General features: G+C 44.5%; 3 protein-coding genes across 6 annotated transcripts in view; 1 reads left to right on the top strand and 2 right to left on the bottom strand.

Annotated features, from left to right (window-relative positions):
• Nucleotides 1–10,491, bottom strand: part of srgap1a (SLIT-ROBO Rho GTPase activating protein 1a) — a 90,933-nt gene extending 80,442 nt beyond the window's left edge. For 2 of the 4 annotated variants that reach the window (XM_020639758.3, XM_029278435.2), the window contains exon 1: nt 9,809–10,491. In XM_020639758.3, the coding sequence (XP_020495414.1) occupies nt 9,809–9,872 (64 nt within the window). In that variant the 5' untranslated portion in view covers nt 9,873–10,491. The remainder of the gene's footprint in view (nt 1–9,808) is intronic. The other 2 variants (XM_020639756.3, XM_020639757.3) reach the window with 2 other exon arrangements.
• A 1,486-nt stretch (nt 10,492–11,977) lies between these two features.
• rxylt1 (ribitol xylosyltransferase 1) lies at nt 11,978–16,994 on the bottom strand. The gene is made up of 6 exons (XM_020639783.3): nt 16,761–16,994; nt 15,458–15,643; nt 14,902–15,004; nt 14,445–14,759; nt 14,174–14,344; nt 11,978–12,890 (listed from the first exon to the last, which is right to left on the bottom strand). The coding sequence occupies exons 1-6, from the start codon at nt 16,906–16,908 to the stop codon at nt 12,488–12,490; spliced, it is 1,326 nt and encodes a 441-aa protein (XP_020495439.2). The 5' UTR covers nt 16,909–16,994; the 3' UTR covers nt 11,978–12,487.
• Nucleotides 16,995–17,493: 499 nt separating this feature from the next.
• Nucleotides 17,494–19,735, top strand: LOC109988330 (cytochrome b-c1 complex subunit Rieske, mitochondrial-like). The gene is made up of 2 exons (XM_065956602.1): nt 17,494–17,724; nt 19,011–19,735. The coding sequence occupies exons 1-2, from the start codon at nt 17,613–17,615 to the stop codon at nt 19,619–19,621; spliced, it is 723 nt and encodes a 240-aa protein (XP_065812674.1). The 5' UTR covers nt 17,494–17,612; the 3' UTR covers nt 19,622–19,735.
• The last annotated feature ends 438 nt before the right edge of the window (nt 19,736–20,173 follow it).

Below are 20,173 nucleotides of genomic sequence, written 5' to 3'. Positions count from 1 at the left end.
GGAGCCGCGTGATCAGTAAATTAAACTTCAGTTTGTCAGAGTTACGGCTGAAGGACAACGAGGGAGGGCGAATTGCTTTTAAGAAACACTGAGACACTTTGTTTGACCTGAAGGAGACATTTCATGTCTTCCATTTTTACACCAAAACAATCCTTGTATAAATATATATCTGCTTATTATTGAGTATTCATCTTGACATTACAGCAGCTCTTAAAATATGTCATGTGAAATAAATTGCAGTCATGTTTAATTTAGGGGAACCAGTTTGAATTTAGCAATAATCCGTGTGAGTTGTTCCTTGGAAGACGAGTTCTGGGTACAAAAGACTTTCATGCACTTTGTGCTCATAATAACCTTTCATCTTTTATTCAGATAATAAGGCGTACATATTGATACATCTTTTGCACCATGCATCCCTTTCCTCCTTCAGTTCGTCTTCCAGGTGCAGGAAACATGACCGCAATGACCGCAGGCGAGGACGGCCATCTTTCCTGATATTTGATTGTTTTGAATAATCATGACAGGAGGACGGGGGAATCCCCCGGCACCTCGAGGCAGCTGGAAGGGAAGACGCGTGAAGACTAAACTGAAGGCTGAGGATCAGATAAGGTGACAGCAGTGCACTGTTTGGAGGGAGTGTACACCTCTTCTCTTTGAGACAGGGACTTCTTCTCTCTCAGGTTCTGGACTGTTGATGTCTCATTGCTCGCATGGAGTCAAAACATTCCACCGACCCTCGTCTCGTTTACCACAGAGCGGTGGAATGAAGGGAAAGTTATCTGTTTTGCAGAGTGTGTGATTGGTGTGATCTTTACTGGCTCCGATAATATCTCATCAAACCTGAAGTATACTCGTGTTCTCCTCACGGGCAAATATGAAGGTTACTGAAGGTGAAGTTCTACGAGGGCGTTCAGATATTTAAATATCACTCACGGGCAAACAGAGTGTAAGAGTTCTCTCACACTCCTGAAAATGTCCTGAAATGATCAGGGCGAGCTGCATGTGTGAACGCAAACGGACATGTTTATTAATCCAAATGTTACTCTGACGGTCAGATTCTCTTAGACTATATCCTGCGACCAGGCGGCAGTGTGCTCTCCGCTCTCTATCCCTCCCATCAGACACCGATAAGTCTCCTGCTGTGAGGTGCACGTGAGAACAAGAAACCCATGGCGATTTCAGAGTGCATGTGTGAACAATGCTTCACTCAGCTGTGTTTGTAGTTTGAAGGTTGGTGGTTATCACCTCTTGACGGTGTGCTTTAGAGCTCTTTTCTAAGATTGTGGTTTCTAAGACCGCGGTGACACCACAGCACCTTTCTACATGCATCAGAAATGCACCGAGATTTGCAGCAGTGCACCAACAAACGCAGAGAAAAAGAATTCTGTGAGCTATGAGTGGATACCACAATGTCTAAACGTTTGAACCTTCAACACATATCAATACCACATGATGTTTTAAAACGCTTCAGCCCCAATTATTTTACTGATCGCTGGAAGTAAAAGTCCTGTCCTATCTCTCCAATAAAGGCACAAAAAGCCCAAAAATAAATCTTTAAAAACAGAAAGTCATTTTGCACCCTGAACAAAAAAAACCCATCATCTTCACTTTTCCACTAATGCTTCTCCTGCAGCTCCAGCACCGTACATTCATCTCTACAGTCTCGTTTCTACTTGAAGGGTGCGTCACATGCTCCGACCCGTTACATAGACGGAACCCAGATGACGCTGTAAAGGAGCCAATGAGAGCTCAAAGGACCAAGACATAAGCCTGGAGTTATAATCCCAGCAGTTGTAAACGTAATGTGAACAGGATTATCTGATTAAAGAGTCGACACGTCCGCTGCATTCATCCGACATTTACTTTGCTCACGTCGAATCAAAGACGAGGAGCGGAGGCTAAATCTGTTCCGTGTCTCGGAGCACATCAGCTCGTTTTATGATGACTCAACGACTTCCACCACGGTAAGCATGAAGACCTGTTGAGCTCTCCGGGACAGAGGCGCTCCCTCTAAAGAGCAGGTAGAGCACAGCTGAACACATAAAGGTGATGTGACTGTGAGGGGGGGCAGGAGGGGGGGGGGGGGGGGATGTGTACCTGAGCCATAGAGCGGCCCACAGCTTGTGGACAGCTTGTGAGGATCAGTCACAGCTTCACCTCACAAAGGACAATCCAAAGTGACAGATGTCACATTGTTTAAGTACGTGCAGGACGTAAGAACCAAGCAGAGAGTTCACTTGTGGCGTGTTTGCACTCGTCTTAAAAAGCTTTCGCCGCCGCCGCCGCTAAACACATAAACGGCTTACACGCGGCAGATAAACCGGCAAAACAGACACACACACACACACACACACTGACGCAGATTAAAACAAGTCAACCAAGTCGGAGCTTATGACCTCTGGCTTCACTTATTCCTGCACTGACCTCGTAGCATCTCACCCCATCCCCCCACCTCCTTCCTCCTAATCCAGACAGCAGCATGTCCTGATGGTCACACTGCGCCCGTCTGCCTTCCTGCCCGTCCATCTGCTGGACCTCACAAGCGCTAAAGACAGAATTTAACTTGTCTGGAAAGTTGTTGATACCTCTCCCTTTTATATCTCAGTTTTAATCCCTCTGCATTCCTTAAGTTTGTCTCATCACCAGATTTGTAAAGTCTGAGACGATTCTAGTAGAAATCATCAACAAATCAACATATCAACAAAAAAAAGAAGTCCAAGCACAGAATATCGGCTCATTTCTTGTTTGTTAATGACCAATAAAGGCCGGCACACTGTCTGAAATACACAAACACATTGACAGAAGACAGTGCTCTCTCTCTCTTCAGGGTTAGATATGACTGAACGGCGACTGATGGTTATTAACAGCTTCACTTCCTTAAATGAAAGGATGTACCTCCTACAATTCTACAATTCACTTAGCAGACGCTTTTATCCAAAGCGATGTACATCAGAGAGTTAGTACAACATTAATCCATTCAAACACTGCCATCGGGGTTAAGTGTTTTGTCCATCGGACATGTTGCTGGGGATTGAGCCCTCGACCTTCCAGTTGAGAGAAGACGGGCAGCTAGCTAAAGAACCAGACACGGGCTGATTCGGTTCTTTCTGAGGGGAAATTTAATTACAAACTGTTACAACTGGCTTCTTGTTTGGTCTTTGAAACACTGCCTCTTGAGTTGCAGCCTTTCTGTTTGGTTAGGGGACGCAGGCGTGTGAGTAGGGGCTGCATTGGGTGTTTTTATGGGGGGAGGTGAGGGGTCAGCGGGGGCTGCTCTGATGTCCTGGTGGTCTTTATGGTTAGAGAGAAAAGAAAGCACAGCAGGGAAAGTGAAGCCTTGCTTGTGCTCGGCTGAGTTTATTAAAACTGGGAAAAGGGTGAGCGGCCACAGATGGTGCTGTCAATAAGCATTCACCCACACAGGCCAAACACACACTCATGACCAAACACACACCAACGCCACACCCAATGCCATGCCGCCGGGTGGGAACACACACACACACACACACACACACACACACACACACACACACACACACACACACACACACACACACACACACACACACACACACACACACACACACACACACACACACACACACACACACACACACACACACACACACACACACACACACACACACACACACACACACACACACACACACACACACACACACACACACACACACACACACACACACACACACACACACACACACACACACACACACACACACACACACACACACACACACACACACACACACACACACACACACACACACACACACACACACAGAGAGAGGGGGGTTAGCAAACAGATGGTAAGTATGTGGATGGATGTGTGATGTTGTGGTGAAATGCTCGAGGGGGCGTTAGGATGCCTTTAGTCGCTCGACCTCTAACCTCCATCGACACCTCGGAGAAGCTGTTAATGTGCTGCTGGTATTGAGGCGACCCTAGAAGGATGTGTAAAGTGTTATTGTCTGTATCAGTGATCCCCAAAGGCTGCAGACCACAAGTGATCAGTGAAGCTAAAGACGACGTTATTTCTCCCCCGTTTTGTTGCTTTAAAAAGTGCCCTGCATGTGTGGAGGGACATTTTGTTAGCAAAACAACAGACCCACTCTAGTGTTTTTCTGTTAATGCAATACAACTTCATCTGATAATACTTTATCTTAGTCCTCACACGCAATTAACACATAGTCTGTGGGTGGTGAGTTCCATCAGAGCAGCATTCTTTCTCAGTCTGTTGAATCTCCTCGCAGCCTAAAGGCCCTGACACACCAAGGAGGTTGTCGGCTATCGGTGGAACGATCGTCGCCCCAGTTTCTGTGTCCAGCTCAATCGCTACCCATCAGCCCCCATTAGCCTTTTTTCGACATGTTGAGTCGGTGCGGTCGGTGAGAGGAGTCTCTCTGATTGGCTGTTGGGAGGTTTCATTTCTCTCCAGCTCTCCTCACAGGTTCAGTAAAGCACCTTGAGCATGCCGCTGTAGTATCCCTGCTTTCACCCATTAGTGCGGTTTCTCCTTATTTGTCTCCTCCGCCTCTTATTTTCTTTTTCCACTAAAAGACAAAGGGCTGACAACGCCAGCGCCATTTTCAGCTTTTTAATCGGACATTTTTCTCCATTAGCAGGCTACCTATAATACAAGTGGTGAGCGACAGCGGTGTGAAAATGGTCTTCTCGTATCATAACAACAGACTACCTCCGCTTGCTGGCATGGAGAGGTATTTTTCGTGGTGGTTGGCCGTCGGCTGTGGTCTTTGCGGTGTGTTCAAGTGCAACTTTTTGACCAAGACAAAAGGCGACTCCCCAGTTGGCCTTCTGCCACACAATCAAACATCATTACTCCCACAATAACTTGAGTACACAAGCTAATGAGTTCGGAGCCGCAGACTAATCCTGATCGTTTAAAAAGTTAATCAGGAGAACACCTCGGAGCCGCTTCCTGCCTTTAATCCTCCTGCATACAAACATGAGCAGAGCTCAGTATGCAGAGGGGAGGGGCTCTGATTTCAAACAGTGAGCAGGTCAAAGGGGCCGCAGCTTTTATGACAATCTGGGGAGGGGATCCTGACAGAGGCTCGAGGGTTCCTGCTGTTAGAGTCACGACCCCCGAGCTGCAATCAATAAACTGCAGACTGACATGGAACCCACTAAGGTTGTTTTGAAACAATACGATCTGTTATTTTAATGATCGATGTAAAAAAAACAAAAAAACATCAGATCTTCAGTCCAGTCCTGATTTCGTCGTCGTTGTCATTGATGATACGTGTTTGGTCTTCTTGTTTGTTTAAAGTTTCTGTAATCTGGAGAGCATTGGACATGAGAGAAACCTTGACGTCCTTTGGATGATTAAATAAAGGTTTGAGTGAAAGTGAGGGAGCAGCAGTCCATGTGTCTCACATCCTTTCAGCCTCTCAGAAAGTTGCATATATTACTTTAATGTTTTTAACAGCATCAAAGAAAATGAGCCAGAGAGAGAGAGAGATGACGTCTAAATTGCACAATATGTTGCCAGCATTTCCGTACCAAAACATGGCTGATGTAGTCGATGGTGGTCTCCATGCTGGAAATGCTGTCTCAGCCTAACTTTCAGTCAGCCTAACGGCAGGCTGAGAGCTGGAGCTGAGGCGGGTTTTAAGCCTCCTGACAAACCGTTACACCACGCCCACCTGTCAATCAGGTCAGCTACACGCCTTATTGTGAATAACTCTTATCCTTCATCAAATCAAAACTGATGAGTCATCAACACATTCACCCCCCGTACAGTGTGTGCCGATCAAGACATGAAGCTAATCAGACCTGTTTGGTTTTTTGAACCAGGCTGTAAACATGTTAATCTCTGCTGTAAAAACAGGCTTTTTAGAATGGGTGTGTATGTGACTTCCTGTGCTTCTGCAGGCAGCCTCTAGAGGACACTTGAGGAACTGCAGGATTTTACACTTCAGCATCTGCTTCATTTTCCAAAACTGGAGGTCGTTTGTGGAAAACAAGTCCAGTCCTGGAGTTGATTAAAGGAATTAGCTAGAATTTAATCCCCTTGATACAGAACTTTTTTTTAATAAAGGGTCATTTCCTTGAACTGCCTAAATGTCATTTACTCTCATCTTGACTGCAGGAGGCTGAAACACTTGGAGGGTTTTAAAGACGTGAATGTCAGCTGAATGTTGAAGAGACAGACGCTCGGGCAGACTTCATTAAATACTTACATTTACTGACTGAGAATCAAAGACACTCAGCAGCTCACACTTGGCCAGACCTTGACAAGAAGAGGACATGGTTGATGGCTGAAATATAAATCTGCATAACTGCTGGATATTTAGAAGATGGGAAACGATGTCATCATCAGGACCGGGACTCAGGCTGCAGATCAATGTGGTTATGTAACGTGATGCAAAACTGTCTGCCAGATATTTGACAATCACACTTTGGGAGTATGAACACAAGTTTGTGATCTGAGCGAGGAGGCAGGCCAGAAAGATCAAACACTCGGGCTGTTCTCTGAGCCGCTTGTTGTTCCACTTCTTCAGTGATCTCTGTCTGCTCACCAGAGTCTGCGTCCGGCCTTCACAGCTTCCCCCGCACATCTTTACCCCCCTCTGTATCACGGCTCAGAAACAGAAGACTTCATGTTGACTTCATGAATTTTCTTCTAATGCAGACTCATCATCAGAGAGCCTGCAGGGGATCATTGAACACAAACAGGGAGCAGTTTGCAGGAATCCTCTGACCTACTAAAGACTCTCACTGTTAACCTCCAACAAGAGCAAACACGAGCATCTGACAGGACGTCGAGTGGAGTTTGGATAATGACAGAAAAAGTGTGACATATTGTCATTTTTAAAGATTAAGAAAATACATTTGACTAATAAAAACACAGCGACTCTCCAATGAATATACGCAGGCTATTTGCAATGCAAAAACAAACAAGAACAGTTTTTTATGCAAACAGCTCGGCTCTACCTGTGAGGATTGAAAAAAAAAAAGGAAACATCCTCACAGGAATATCAATGCATGACGAGCCTGCAGAGTGCATCACCCCCGAGCTCAATCCAGCATCTTCAACCAAACATCGATCGACTGCAGCTCTGGTGGTCTTTGAAAAGCATCCGCAGCTGTCCTCCGCAGCATCAGGTTGTTGTTATTGCCCCGCTGGGTTCTGCATGACAAATGGGGGCCTCCGTCATGTCTTGTTTAACATCCCCGATGATTGTGCATCATCTTCTATTACAGGCTGCGAGCCCTGAGTCATCCTCGCAGGGAGAAGAAAGGCTGTCAAACATTCCTAACAAATGAGAGCCTGCGCTCAAACACATGCCAGCGTGTAATTCCTCAAGCAGCGGTGGTCTTTTCTCTAATTTAACCCCCACTGGACCCCGCTAACCTCCCCCTTTTTCTCTGGATGTAAGGTTGGATACGGGGACGTGAATACGAGGTATTTCAGCCTGCTAAACGCTATGAGCTGGTTGGCTTGGGGCCAAATCCCCATGGTAACCAGGAGCAGCCTCCTTCCTGTGCTGGACTGAATAAGCTCCCTCTGCTCTGCATGCAGGAGGGAGGTGAAGGAGACGGAGGAGACTACATGAGTTAGGGTTGCATCGTCATGGAGTCTTACACACGTCTGATTAACGTCCCTAAATCACACACAGCAGTTTGATGCTCTACACTAAGAAAGGGTGAGGTTTAAAAATGTTCAAAAGAAAGTGAATCTTTTGGATACCACGAGTTTGAAGACGATACAATCTCATCTTTTAATGATCGACAAGTACATAAACTTTATAAAATAACAGATCTTCAATCATCTTTTTTTATCTAATGCTGCCGCTTCAGGACAGAAATGTTGTGAAATGAGTATACCTGCAATGTCTGTTCATTTGAAACAGGAAATTGCTCTATAGATGGATATAGGACTTCAAAGCAGTTGTAGATATCATTTCACCTTCACATGAACCTTAAAAATCTGGTATTGCAACAACCCTACTTGTGACATCAACGAGGACACAGAAAGCGAAACAGAAAAATGAGTTTTTATGACTTCTGTTGTGGTCGCATCAAAACAGGTGAAGATATCGTTTGATTTTGAACAGAAACAGAAATCAAATTTGGAAATCGTACGTACAGGACACAGGGGAACTGAGGACCAAAGCACAAGTCGCCAGCTCTTCTGAAGTGCACCAGAGTAGCAGAGTCCTGATCCATGTGTGTGGCTCATTATGCTGTAACGTTATAATGATGTAGCTACAAAGTCTCACACTAACTCTTCATGTTTAGAAGGTCACCATGAGCTCTGAAAGTCACCGGCAGGATGCAACAATACCTCACGTTACAGCAAAAAACCCGATACAAGTAAGCACGATTTAAATCCATTAAACAAAAACATAGAGTGCAGTGCTCTTTGTTGACCAGCAGAGGGCGATAACCAACCTATGGATGCAGTTGTAAATAACACAACTTGTACTAGGTGACACGTAGTAAAGAATTTAGAATCTTTTCAAAGTTAGTGGTAGTGGTCTACGACAGAGGCCTCCGCAGTCGTCTACATACTTGTGTGTTGCCGTTTCTGCGTAGCTCTACGATACCCCGCCTAACAAGCGCTAGTTGGTAACATGACGTCTTTGCTAGTGATATCCTCAATTTCTGGTTCTGGAGTTCCAGATGATAAAAAGCGTTCTTCCTACAATGGTGGCAATATGTTGTCAATGCAGGAAATACGACACTAGCCAGCTGACCAATCACAGGTTAGCCTGTAGTCTGCGTTGTCACACACACTAGCACGTTTCAGACCTTCGTTTCAAGCTGCGATATTTACGCCCATGTGATGTTTCACCTTCAATCTGAATGTTGCGGAGGTGTAATGGGGGGGGAAGAAGTGATCCCCCTCTGTACCCACTTCAGAAGCCTTACAGAGGCGTTACAGAGGAGAGAGGGGATCAGCAGAGCCAGTGGGGGAGAACAGCGCTGTGTGTGTGTGTGTGTGTGTGTGTGTGTGTGTGTGTGTGTGTGTGTGTGTGTGTGTGTGTGTGTGTGTGTGTGTGTGTGTGTGTGTGTGTGTGTGTGTGTGTGTGTGTGTGTGTGTCTGACTGTGTGTGTGTGTATGTGGAGCTCCCACTGTGCTTCAACAACGCATAAATGTGAACTCACAGAATGGATCACCAATATTACAACCATCGCAGAATTAATATGATCTTACAAAGACGTGATGAATAAGTCTATAGTTTCATCTTTTAAGAGGTGCGGGTCACTCTTCTGCATAGACACAGGACTACGTGAAGCTACTGAGGTCTACAGAAGTATTTCAGGCTTTTTGTCTTGATAAAAACAACAAGGAAAGGGATGTTGAATGAATCCCGATCAGAGTATCGTGATGATAGGTATCCAACCATATAGTTACATCCCTGATTAGACAGACAGCCTTTTTGAAACATCGCACCTGATTGGAGCTTTTTGGTGAATCCGCTGAGCTCTTTCATTGGATTTCTCGGGGGGAAAAAAACAACCAAACAAAAAAAAGACTTTAATCTGCTCCTCGGATCAATAACCGATCATTATATGTTGCAAACTAAAGTTCACTGTTTGTCTTTATGTTTAAAAAAGCTCTTTAAATTGCACCAAGCCTGTAAGAAACGCTGCAGAAATTAAACTTTTTTCTGTTCGGACATGTGCGTGTTTGCATCGCAGTCAATACCAATCAAAGGTCATTTATTCTTCACAGTTCAAGTCTCCAACATTCATTCTGATGACTCATCTACAGGTAGAGATGGACCCACAGCTCCACATTCACTCTCTCTCTTACCTTTCACTTGGCTCTCGTAGTCCGCGATGATTTCTTTATCCTTTTTAAACCTCGGTGAGGACATTTTCTGCCTCTTCGTGTCCCACTCTTGTTGTAAACTTCTTTTCTTTTCTTTTTTTTTGTTAGTCGTCAACAAGCGGATCCTACAGCAGCCGACGCATCCCGCACAGGACGAGGGGGGAAATCACCGCGAGAGGACGGAGAAGAAACGCGAGACTAAATGACACTTTGGTTATAACTCTGCACACACACGCACACAAAAAAAAAAAGCAAAAAAGAAAAGGGTTACTTCTTCATTGTTCCTCTTCTTTCTGTTTGGAGAGCCAATGCGCAATCCTGCTCCGACACACGGATCCGCTCAGTATGAGAGCAAGCGGCGCGGAGCAACAGCAGAAAGAAAAAACACACACACACAATCACGCAAGTTTTCAGGCTCTCCTTTGCGTGTTTTCACAGCTCTCTGTAAAGTTGTCCCGACAATCCGTCCGTAAAGGCTTTAGAGTCGGCCTGAGTGTTGCGCGTGTGCGTGTGTTTTAGTGTTTGTTTTTCCAGTTTGGGAGCCGCACACACACACACACAAACACACACACACTCACTTCCCCCCCTTTGCTCGTTCTCTCCCTCGACGCTTTCTCCCTCCAACTCCCAGCAGGCTCAGAGGCAGACAGGGCAGGCCGACTGCAGCACGCAGCAGCTGGAGCCAGGAGGGAGACGAGAGGGGAGGAGAAGGGAGTAGAGAGAGGAGGGATCTCCTGCACACTCATCCAGCTAGTGGACACCAGAGGACTGACACCCTGCTCCCGAATCCGAGGGTTTATTTTATTTTATTTGTTTAGCTGCTGCAAACTAAACTCAAAACAAGTGACCAAAGGTTTCTGCAAGTGGCGATTTTAGAGTCTTGTGGGGCCCTGGGCTAAATATTCACAGGGGCCCCTCCAACCAGCGCTCATCATTATAAATGATCGGGCACAGTAAACATTACTCTAAAGATGGCAAAGAGATCATTTATTTGGGTAGCATTGCCCTAGACCAGGTTGACTCTTTTTTGTTATTTTATTCTCTTAACAAGCAGCATGCAGTCATGTATGATCGTCTTTACAGATAGGCCTGATTCCTCTTCATATTCCTTTAAATTTCATTGACACTTTGTTTTTCACAGGAAGAGATGCAACACTCAGCACTGTCATGCACACTCATAAAGCCTGCAGCTCATGTAGGTTGAAACCAGTGGTGCAGTCAGTCCGTCAGGCCCCGTTCTCACAAGATGACTTTGGGTGCTTCTGAGATTAAAGGAGGTGCAGCAGCCACAGTGACCTGCAACAGCAATGACAAATAGTGCAGGACAGTGGTTCTCAACTGGTTTAGCCTCAGGACCCACCACCACCATCTCCTCCATGAGAGCCGTGACCCTAAGTTTCTGATATTTTTCAACAAATCAGGTTTATTTCATGAATGATGGTGCAGTTTTGACCTCAGATGTTTAAAAAAAAAAAAAAAACATGACAGCACAAATATACAGAGAAAGAAAACATGTTTAAAAGGCACTTCATGAGTTGAGAACCACTTGTGTAGGTGTTATGGGTCCCTCGTGGTCCTCTGTGAACAGAAGGGGTCACAGGATAAACAGACTTTTGAATTTGCACAATCACACTCAGCTTCTGCTGCTCGACTTCAGGGAGTCGAGGATTGTTGTGAAACTCACATAAACCTCAGAAGAGGAGCAGATCTTTTTAACTGCCGACAGACTTCAGACTGAAACACCTTCATGCCTTTACGTCTCCTCATTCCTGAGCAGTGTTAGAGGTGATGTGTTACAGAGCAATGCAGGAGTGTACTCAGATTACTTTCTATTGAAACAGGCTACATGACACATGGGTTTTACAATTCAAGTCATCAGTTATGTTGAACATATTCAAATAAGCAATCTTACTTTAAAATGTTTTCCCTGTTCTGGATGTTTACACACACACACACACACAGAGAAACCCCTGATGCATGACATTATCTGAGATGTTTCTCAAAGTCCAAAGTTAATATTCTCCATTTTACCAGCTTCAAAAGGTTTTATTTCTTTGCATCTCATCTGAGAGTAACATTAGTGCACTAAATGAAAAGGTCAACATCGCCATCTGCAGGGGAAGAACAAGAAGGACAGGCAGAGCCACTGACTTCTCTTTACTGCAACAGTCGGCTTTCTTTTATTGCACTTTCTTTAAAAAAGATCCATGCAGCACAGAACAGAAACAAAGAAACAGTTTTCGATCAGTAAATCATGCCACAGCAACGACGTTCCTTTTCAAGCTGCTCACCAAACAACACGTCTCTACTCACCATTTAGCCACGAGGCCCTCGATAAAACCGGCACCGAATGTTTAGTGCATACAAACAGATATAAAACACAGCTGAGTTAATAACACTTTAAAATGCAAAGGCAGTTCATCGTTTCTAAAAGAGCTGCACATTCCACCATTGTAAACATGACGATAATAAATATAGGCCCTTTAAGGACCTCTCACAGCAGCTTCATCACTACAGACATGACCAGCACAGGAATAATACACAGATTAAATCATGTTCATTACACCAGTAGTAAGTCACATTTCTCCACAATCCACAAAATAATTTAAACCACTATGGAACATCGACCCCTGCGTAAAGGTTTGTGAAGCGCCATCACAGTCAGACGCTTTTGAAGAAGGTCTCCTCGATGACCTCGGTGAACCTCTCCTTCATCTGCTGACGGAAACCTGCGTACCACTCGAGCAGCCTCCTCCTCCTGTCCACCCTCTGCTCCTGGCTCATCGCTCGCTCCCGCTCCAAGATGGCCGGCAGTTCTTTCCAGTCACTGATGAAGACGAAGGGCGCCCCGGCGGCTTTGAGCAGACGCAGAGGGGAGCTGGGCCCGGCCGCACACGTCCCGGGCGTCAGGACGTCCTCCACCACGGGCACGGAGCCGTACGAGCACGCCTCGTAGATACGGTAGCACTCTGTGTTGATCCCGACCGGGCACAGGGTGAGCTCGCTCTGCGCCAACGCTGTTTGATAACTCCTCAGACTGTCGGCCGTCTCCTGAGGGAGCCACCTGAAATAAAGGACGAGGAAAGAACGCTTAATATACAGTTCATGCTGCTGTGATAAATATACAGAGCCGGTCCAATGGGAATATTCGTCTTATTGCTTTCTCACCTTTTCTGCACTGACGACTTAAATAGTTCAAACATTGTTAAAATTCAACATTTAAAATGATAAGACACTAATGTTGTAGTACTTGAAATCGGTCTTGATCTCGAGACCACTTTTTGAAGTTCTGGGCCCCGTCACATCAGTCAGACATTTAAAAAACATTAATTGACAGTAAATAATTTCCTGTTTTTTTTAAGGACCTTTGATCAAACTGAGTTCATGGGATCAAGAACATCAAGGCTTTAGAGAAACTTTCGGGCCATTTGAGTTCCAACTACTTCAGTTTATCTTCTTCATGTTAAAATGTGGAGCCCTTTACAGACTGATAGTCCACTACAGCACCGCAACGAAACTCTGCCGTCATTACGCCTACAGACATTCATATTGGTGTAGCAACGGTGTAATCCCACGCACGCATGCACGCACGCACACACACAGTGCTGTGCTCCCTCGCTGTCTCTCCTCTGTTACTACAGAGAGGGGAACACTTTTTCTTCCCATTACACCTCCATAATCAAAGAAAAAACCTCTCAGGGATGTGAATATCGCACCTGGAAATGGCGTTCTGAATAAGGCCATCCTTAAATATTATCCCTCAGGTTTCTCCAGCGCTCTACAAACGGCATCAAATCGACGACGAACGTTTGGTTGATACAAAAGATGTTTTTTGATCCACTGCACGAGGGTTCAAAAGGAGCCAAAAGGAGGTGGTTTGGGCTTCTGATTAGGATGCCTACAGGTCGCCTCCCTCTGGAGGTCTTCTGGGCATGTCCAACTTGGAGGAGATCCCAAGTTAGACCCAGAGCTCGCTGGAGGTATTATATATCCCTGTGAACGCCTTGGGATCCCCCCAGGAGAGAGAGATGTCTGGAGCGACTTGCTTGGCCTGCTGCCACCGTGACCCGGCCGGGAAAGCGGAAGAAAATGTATGGATGGATTCATGAGGATTTACCTGATGATATAAGGGCTAAACTCTCTTTGCTCTCTGATACTGAAACTCACCTGAGTGAAGTCATTTCTGTCCTTGAAATGTTATATCAGTGCTTAAAATGTCACCACAAAAACAATGTAAATTACAAAGCATTAGATTTGATTTTGCAGGCAGTCGGAGAAACTCACAAAAGTATTTGCCTCTTGTATTTCAATCCTTAACGATGACTTGACAACATATCGCTGACTTACTTCTCCCTGGCTGTGGTGATGCATTCTTTCTCGAGACCTGATTGTTTCAGCACCGTCATGAGAGTTTCCCTGGACGAGTTTTTGTAAACAGTTCCTAGAAAGTTACAGAGGTATGGTCTGCTGGAGGTGATCAGCTGAGTGTTAGGCCTGATCATCGGGAACTGTCTGTACCTGCACAGAGAGAGGAACACCAGAGCAGCGTGTTTGACATGTTGACGCATTTAAAAAGAGACCTTGTGCACAGTTTGACATACTGATATTGAATACATACGTGGCGACACCGAGAGGCCACTGGAAGACGTCCTTGTCGTTGATCCAGGGGCTGTCGTACACCACAAACAGCAGCTCCACAAATCCACCGTTTCGCTTTAAGTAGGGGCCGATCCAGCCGTTGTTGCAGTGCTCGTTACCCAGCAGGACCACGGCCACATGTGCCACTGTGTGGGACTGCACCAGAGCCTGGACATGCTCCAACCAGCGTGTGGAGTACGACACCTTCTGCTGCTCGCGGCCGTTCAGAACCAGAACCAGGCTGTTCATATCCAGAGGGACGTGGCCCTGGACCACAGCAGGACCTGTGTAGAAACTGAACATCGAGGGGCGAAGAGGATGGGCGAGTCAATCTGATGGTTCTGCATGATTTAGTGGTTATTTTATGACGTGCTGAGTCCTAAAAGCAGACCATAAACCTGAGATTTTTTTTCAGTATCAGACATTTGATTTGTTACCTGAAGTCGATCTTTCCCGCCTGAAGCTCTCCCTCTCTCCATTGTGCCACCTTGTCAGTGGGGTTGAGGGGTCCCTCTAGAATATGTTCCCAAAGGTAAAGCCCTGAGGAGAGAGAGAGCGCTCAATGCCACGGTAAAAATGTCACCATGTGCAGGGCAATCATGTTGTACCATTGACTGGCTTTAGGATCGGCGCATAAACCAGTGATATGTAGTTTACATCCATATCTACAAAGTGGACTCTCCAGGTGTTTATATTAGACGTTATTACCCAGCGTCATGAACTAAATGACAGAGGAAACATCAACTCAGTAGAAAAGGGAAAATCTTTTGGACGAAAACAACTTTGAATGATAAAGTGAACTTTGAAGTTTTCTAACATCACAGCTGTTTTCCTCTCTCCAAAAGAAAAGAGGGGAATGTGTTTGCCTTAAAAAGAACAAACATAATTCTTATTTTTCCTTCAAAATGTTGCTCTTTAAATACAGACATCCTCCTTGACATCACCAAAGGTGTTCGCAGCAGATGAATCTTGTGTCGTGAATCTATGACTGACCTACGGCTGCTTTCCCCCAGATTTGGACCTTGAATCTTTTCGGTTTGTTCTTGTCGACTCGGCTCAGGTGTTGCTTGAAGGCCTCTCGCTTCTTGTTCAAAGCTGAGTTGTACTCCACCTGCTCGTCCTCCCACGGATTCCAATCGTCGGCTAAAAACGGAGCAGCGCCGCCATCTCTGACCCCACCTGCAGCACGAAACACAAAATATACAGTTTTATAATATATTCACATAAAATGTATCTTTAAACTGTCTTATTATATATTTATATAGCATATATCTTTATAGTGAAAACTGTAATATATATATTTATATAACAAATATCTGAATTTAAACCGTCTTATTATATATTTATATAACATATATATGAATATAAACGATGGGGCGCTGGTGGTGCAGTGGTTAGTGCCCCCATGTATGGAGGCTGTCGTCTCAAGCGGGCGGCCCGGTTTCACATCCCACCTGTGGCCTCTTTCCATGTCATTCCCCACTCTCTCTCTCTCCCTGATTTCCAGCTCTATCCACTGTCCTATCTCTCCATTAAAGGCACAAAAAGCCCAAAAATAAATCTTTAAAAAAAGAAAGAATATAAACGGTTTCTTTAAATATTTATATAACACGTACCTGAATATAAACTATTTTATTATATATTTAAATATATCTGAATATAAACTATTTTATTATATATTTAGATAACATATATCTGAATGTAAACTATTTTATTATATATTTAGATAACATATATCTGAATATAAACAATTTTATTATATATTTAGATATATCTGAATATAAACTATTTTATTATATATTTAGATAACATATATCTGAATATAAACAATTTCATTAAATATTTAAATATATCTGAATATAAACTATTTTATTATATATTTAGATATATCTGAATATAAACAATTTCATTAAATATTTAAATATATCTGAATATAAACTATTTTATTATATATTTAGATATATCTGAATATAAACTATTTTATTATATATTTAGATAACATATATCTGAATATAAACAATTTCATTAAATATTTAAATATATCTGAATATAAACAATTTTATTATATATTTAGATAACATATATCTGAATATAAACAATTTCATTAAATATTTAAATATATCTGAATATAAACTATTTTATTATATATTTAAATATATCTGAATATAAACTATTTTATTATATATTTAAATATATCTGAATAAAATATTAGCGACATTCTAGCTGCAGACTATGCAGGTTATACCGGTGACAGGCGGTTTTCTACGTGAGGCTCGGTTGTGTTACGGTGAATTACCGGACGGTGCTCCTGTCTCCTTCTTCACCACCCTGTGCACGCGGGAGATCACCTTGGTGCTGAAGAAAACATTGTACGCAGCGTAGAGTGAAAACGCAACGTACGCAAAAATAATCAGAAGGAATAGTTTCCTCTTCGGTATTTTCATGTTTAATGTAAATCGTCTCTCTCTCTCTGTCAGGTTACCATTGTGTAGCTCGGCTCCATCTTTGGTGGGAGGACCCTTGTTTACATCACGAGGACCCCCGGAAGCAGCTGACTAGAAAAATGCCTGAACGAAATTAGGCCTTATTGAAATTATTAGCCGTCCAACAATTTGACATCTTAAAGTTGTTCATGTTGACTATCCCTCCCAAACCACGCTCCAAAGTGATTATTCTTATTCTTTTAGAGTTTTATGGCGATTGGCATCCTTAAATGTTGCATTGCCGCCACCTACTGTATTTTATTATGAACTGCGCATACTCACAATGTCTATAGTGGGTCCTGTTGTGTTACAGCAATCATTCAAACAACGGACGTTTTCCCTTATTGTTTCTTGACTTAATTTATTTGAATTTCTGTTCTTTTTCCTTTTGTTTTTGTTTCTACAGACTGGAGTCATCCTCCCCCCCACCTTTCTTCTTCCGTGGTTCCTCCAAACAGGCTGGTGGCAGTAATGCATCAAAACGTTTTTGCTAACCACCAGAAACACCAAGAAGAAGACCTGACGTAAGGCGGAACGTTGTATCGGCGGAACCTTGTATCAGCGGAGCGAGTTTCTGGTAACACCGATCAGACAGTAACACCCGAATTTAGTTAACGACGCAAGGTCGTCCGCTGTGGAGTGGAGGATTCACATTTCGGGCAGTGATGATGTCCATAGCCGCTCGTCCCGGGGCTTTGTCCCCGTACCTGCAGGCCACCAAACTCTCCGTGAAGAGCCTGCTGGCCGGCGGAGCGAAGCAGCTGCTGCCCGCTGCTGGTAAGGACAAAGTCGGTCTCTAGTCAGGGTGGGACGCTACGGCTTACCTGTGATACGTAAACATGCGAAGTGTCTCCTGACTTCATAATATGCTCATCTTTTAAAGCGTAGAGATGTTTTAACTCTCCTCTTTCGGTTGTTTCGTAACGACCCGAGTGGCTAACAGGAGAGCTAATGTTTTGTAACTGAGTCATCAGCGACTAAACGGTGATAAAGGTACAAGAGCTTGTATAATACAAATATTTAAAAGCTTCTATCCACCTAATATTTGACAGCAAACTGAAACGTGTGGCCTTGTCATTACACTCCATGTAAACACCTATGAAGGTACGGTATGTAACCATGGCAATGCAGGTGACATGTCAATAAAGGTCATGGAAAACTTTTATTTTGGTAATAGTGCGGAAATAAATTGTGAAACAGAGATAGTCCTCGTGTTAACTTAGAGAAGCAGATAAGCTTTATTGATTAATAATATAAATTCAATGTTACACTCTGTTGTTGAACATCCTACACACACACACACACACACACACACACACACACACACACACACACACACACACACACACACACACACACACACACACACACACACACACAGGATCCTGGAGAGATGTCAGAGTGAGGGGACTGCCCACAGCGAGTGCTCTTGAGCTGGTGGGGGTGTGGGGTTCAGTGCCTTGCTCAAGGGCATTGGCAGTGCTCAGTAAGTAAACCGGTACCCCTCCAGCTACCAGACCAATTTTCAGACTTTGTCGGCACCAGGACTTGAACTGGCAACCCTCTGGTTCCCAACGCAGGTCCCCACAGACTGAGCTGAAGAGGAACTTCTTCTTTAATGATGTACCCTCTCTGCAGATCTCTGGCAATGCTATATGCCCCTAGCTTAGCCTGTTTGTTGGAGAAGAAGAAATACTGTCTGGACCATGAAAACCCTTTCTCCCTTTTATTATTTCTTTGACGCAATATATTGATGATGTGCTTTAACCTTGTAAAGGACCTGTACCCACTTGATTAGAGTTTTTGCAGTTTTTAAAGGGGGTCTAATTGGTCAATTACGTTGATCTTCACACTACAAGTGTTGCTGGGGTTTTTTTTTTACCTCTTTAAGCCTTACTCTCTTTATGCTCCTTGGTAGTTGGGGAAGTTGTGCCAGAACATCTCTCTGCTTCTTCAGTGTAATGTTCTGAACTCGAGCTGTAGAGCAATGATTTCATGTTGAATCTCTTTGTCCATCTGCTGCTTTTCTCTTTTTAAAACTTCAATCTTTGTCTCGTTTCCAGCTTCTGGAGCGGTCCGGCTCGCCCACACAGACATCAAGATCCCCGACTTCAACGACTACCGCCGCCCTGAGGTCACAGACCCCAACAAGTCGTCCCAGGACAGCAGTGAGTCGAGAAGAACGTTCTCTTACCTTGTCACCGGAGCGTCCACCGTGGTCACCGTCTATGCAGCCAAGACGGTGGTCACCCAGTTTGTCTCCTCTATGAGCGCATCTGCAGATGTCCTGGCCTTGTCCAAGATCGAGATCAAGCTCGGCGACATCCCCGAAGGCAAAAACATGACCTTCAAGTGGAGAGGGAAGCCCCTGTTTGTCCGTCACCGCACGGAGAAGGAAATTGCCACGGAGGAGGCGGTGAACCTCTCGGAGCTGCGTGACCCTCAGCATGACAAGGATAGAGTGCTGAACTCCAGCTGGATCATCGTGCTGGGCGTGTGCACCCACCTGGGCTGTGTGCCCATCGCCAACGCCGGAGACTACGGAGGATACTACTGCCCCTGCCACGGCTCCCACTACGACGCTTCTGGAAGAATAAGAAAGGGACCAGCTCCACTCAACTTGGAGGTCCCGTTCTACGAGTTTCCTGATGAGGAGACCGTCATCGTGGGATAAACTCTGGAGCTCTGCCTCACTTCCTCTCTGTACAATGTATTTTTAGATGGCTCTCTGTTCGAGTTGGGGACGGTGTATCGTGTATTTACAAATAAAAATATATATCTAACTCTATCACTGAGTTATTGTGTCTTTACACTAAATGCACAGTATGTCAATTTCACCACCAGGGGGCGCTCTATCAAAACTATAACACAAGATGATGTCGAGGCTGGCGAGGAATCATCTCTGCTACTCTACCCCTACCACGATGAAAATGAACTCAGAATTGGCCGTAGTCATGACGACCGGGTGAAACCGACCTGAGGAAGAGAATATGTTTACAGACGAGCTAATGTAGCGCTCTCTCTCTCTCTCTCCCACTTCTGACTCTATCCACCATCCTGTCTCAGAATGGAGGTGTAAAAAGCCCCAAAATAAACCTCTAAATCTGCTTGATGAGTTTTTTTAAAGATTTATTTGGGGGTTTTTATGCCTCCGTTCTGAGACAGGACGGTGGATAGTGTCAGAAATCAGGGAGAGAGAGTGTGCAGGGAATAACAGATGGGAAAG

The sequence above is a fragment of the Labrus bergylta genome, chromosome 7 (genome assembly GCF_963930695.1).
Source record: "Labrus bergylta chromosome 7, fLabBer1.1, whole genome shotgun sequence".
NCBI lineage: Eukaryota > Metazoa > Chordata > Actinopteri > Labriformes > Labridae > Labrus > Labrus bergylta.
This window is presented reverse-complemented; position numbering and strand designations above follow the sequence as displayed.

Coding starts and splice junctions, on each gene's coding strand:
- rxylt1 (XM_020639783.3), bottom strand. CDS start 16,908: ATGAAAATACCGAAGAGGAAACTATTCCTTCTGATTATTTTTGCGTAC. Junction 15,005..15,457: donor CTGGGGGAAAGCAGCCGTAG/GTCAGTCATAGA, acceptor CTCTCTCCTCAG/GGCTTTACCTTTGGGAACAT. Junction 12,891..14,173: donor ATCACCACAGCCAGGGAGAA/GTAAGTCAGCGA, acceptor CCTTTATTTCAG/GTGGCTCCCTCAGGAGACGG.
- LOC109988330 (XM_065956602.1), top strand. CDS start 17,613: ATGATGTCCATAGCCGCTCGTCCCGGGGCTTTGTCCCCGTACCTGCAG. Junction 17,725..19,010: donor GCAGCTGCTGCCCGCTGCTG/GTAAGGACAAAG, acceptor TCTCGTTTCCAG/CTTCTGGAGCGGTCCGGCTC.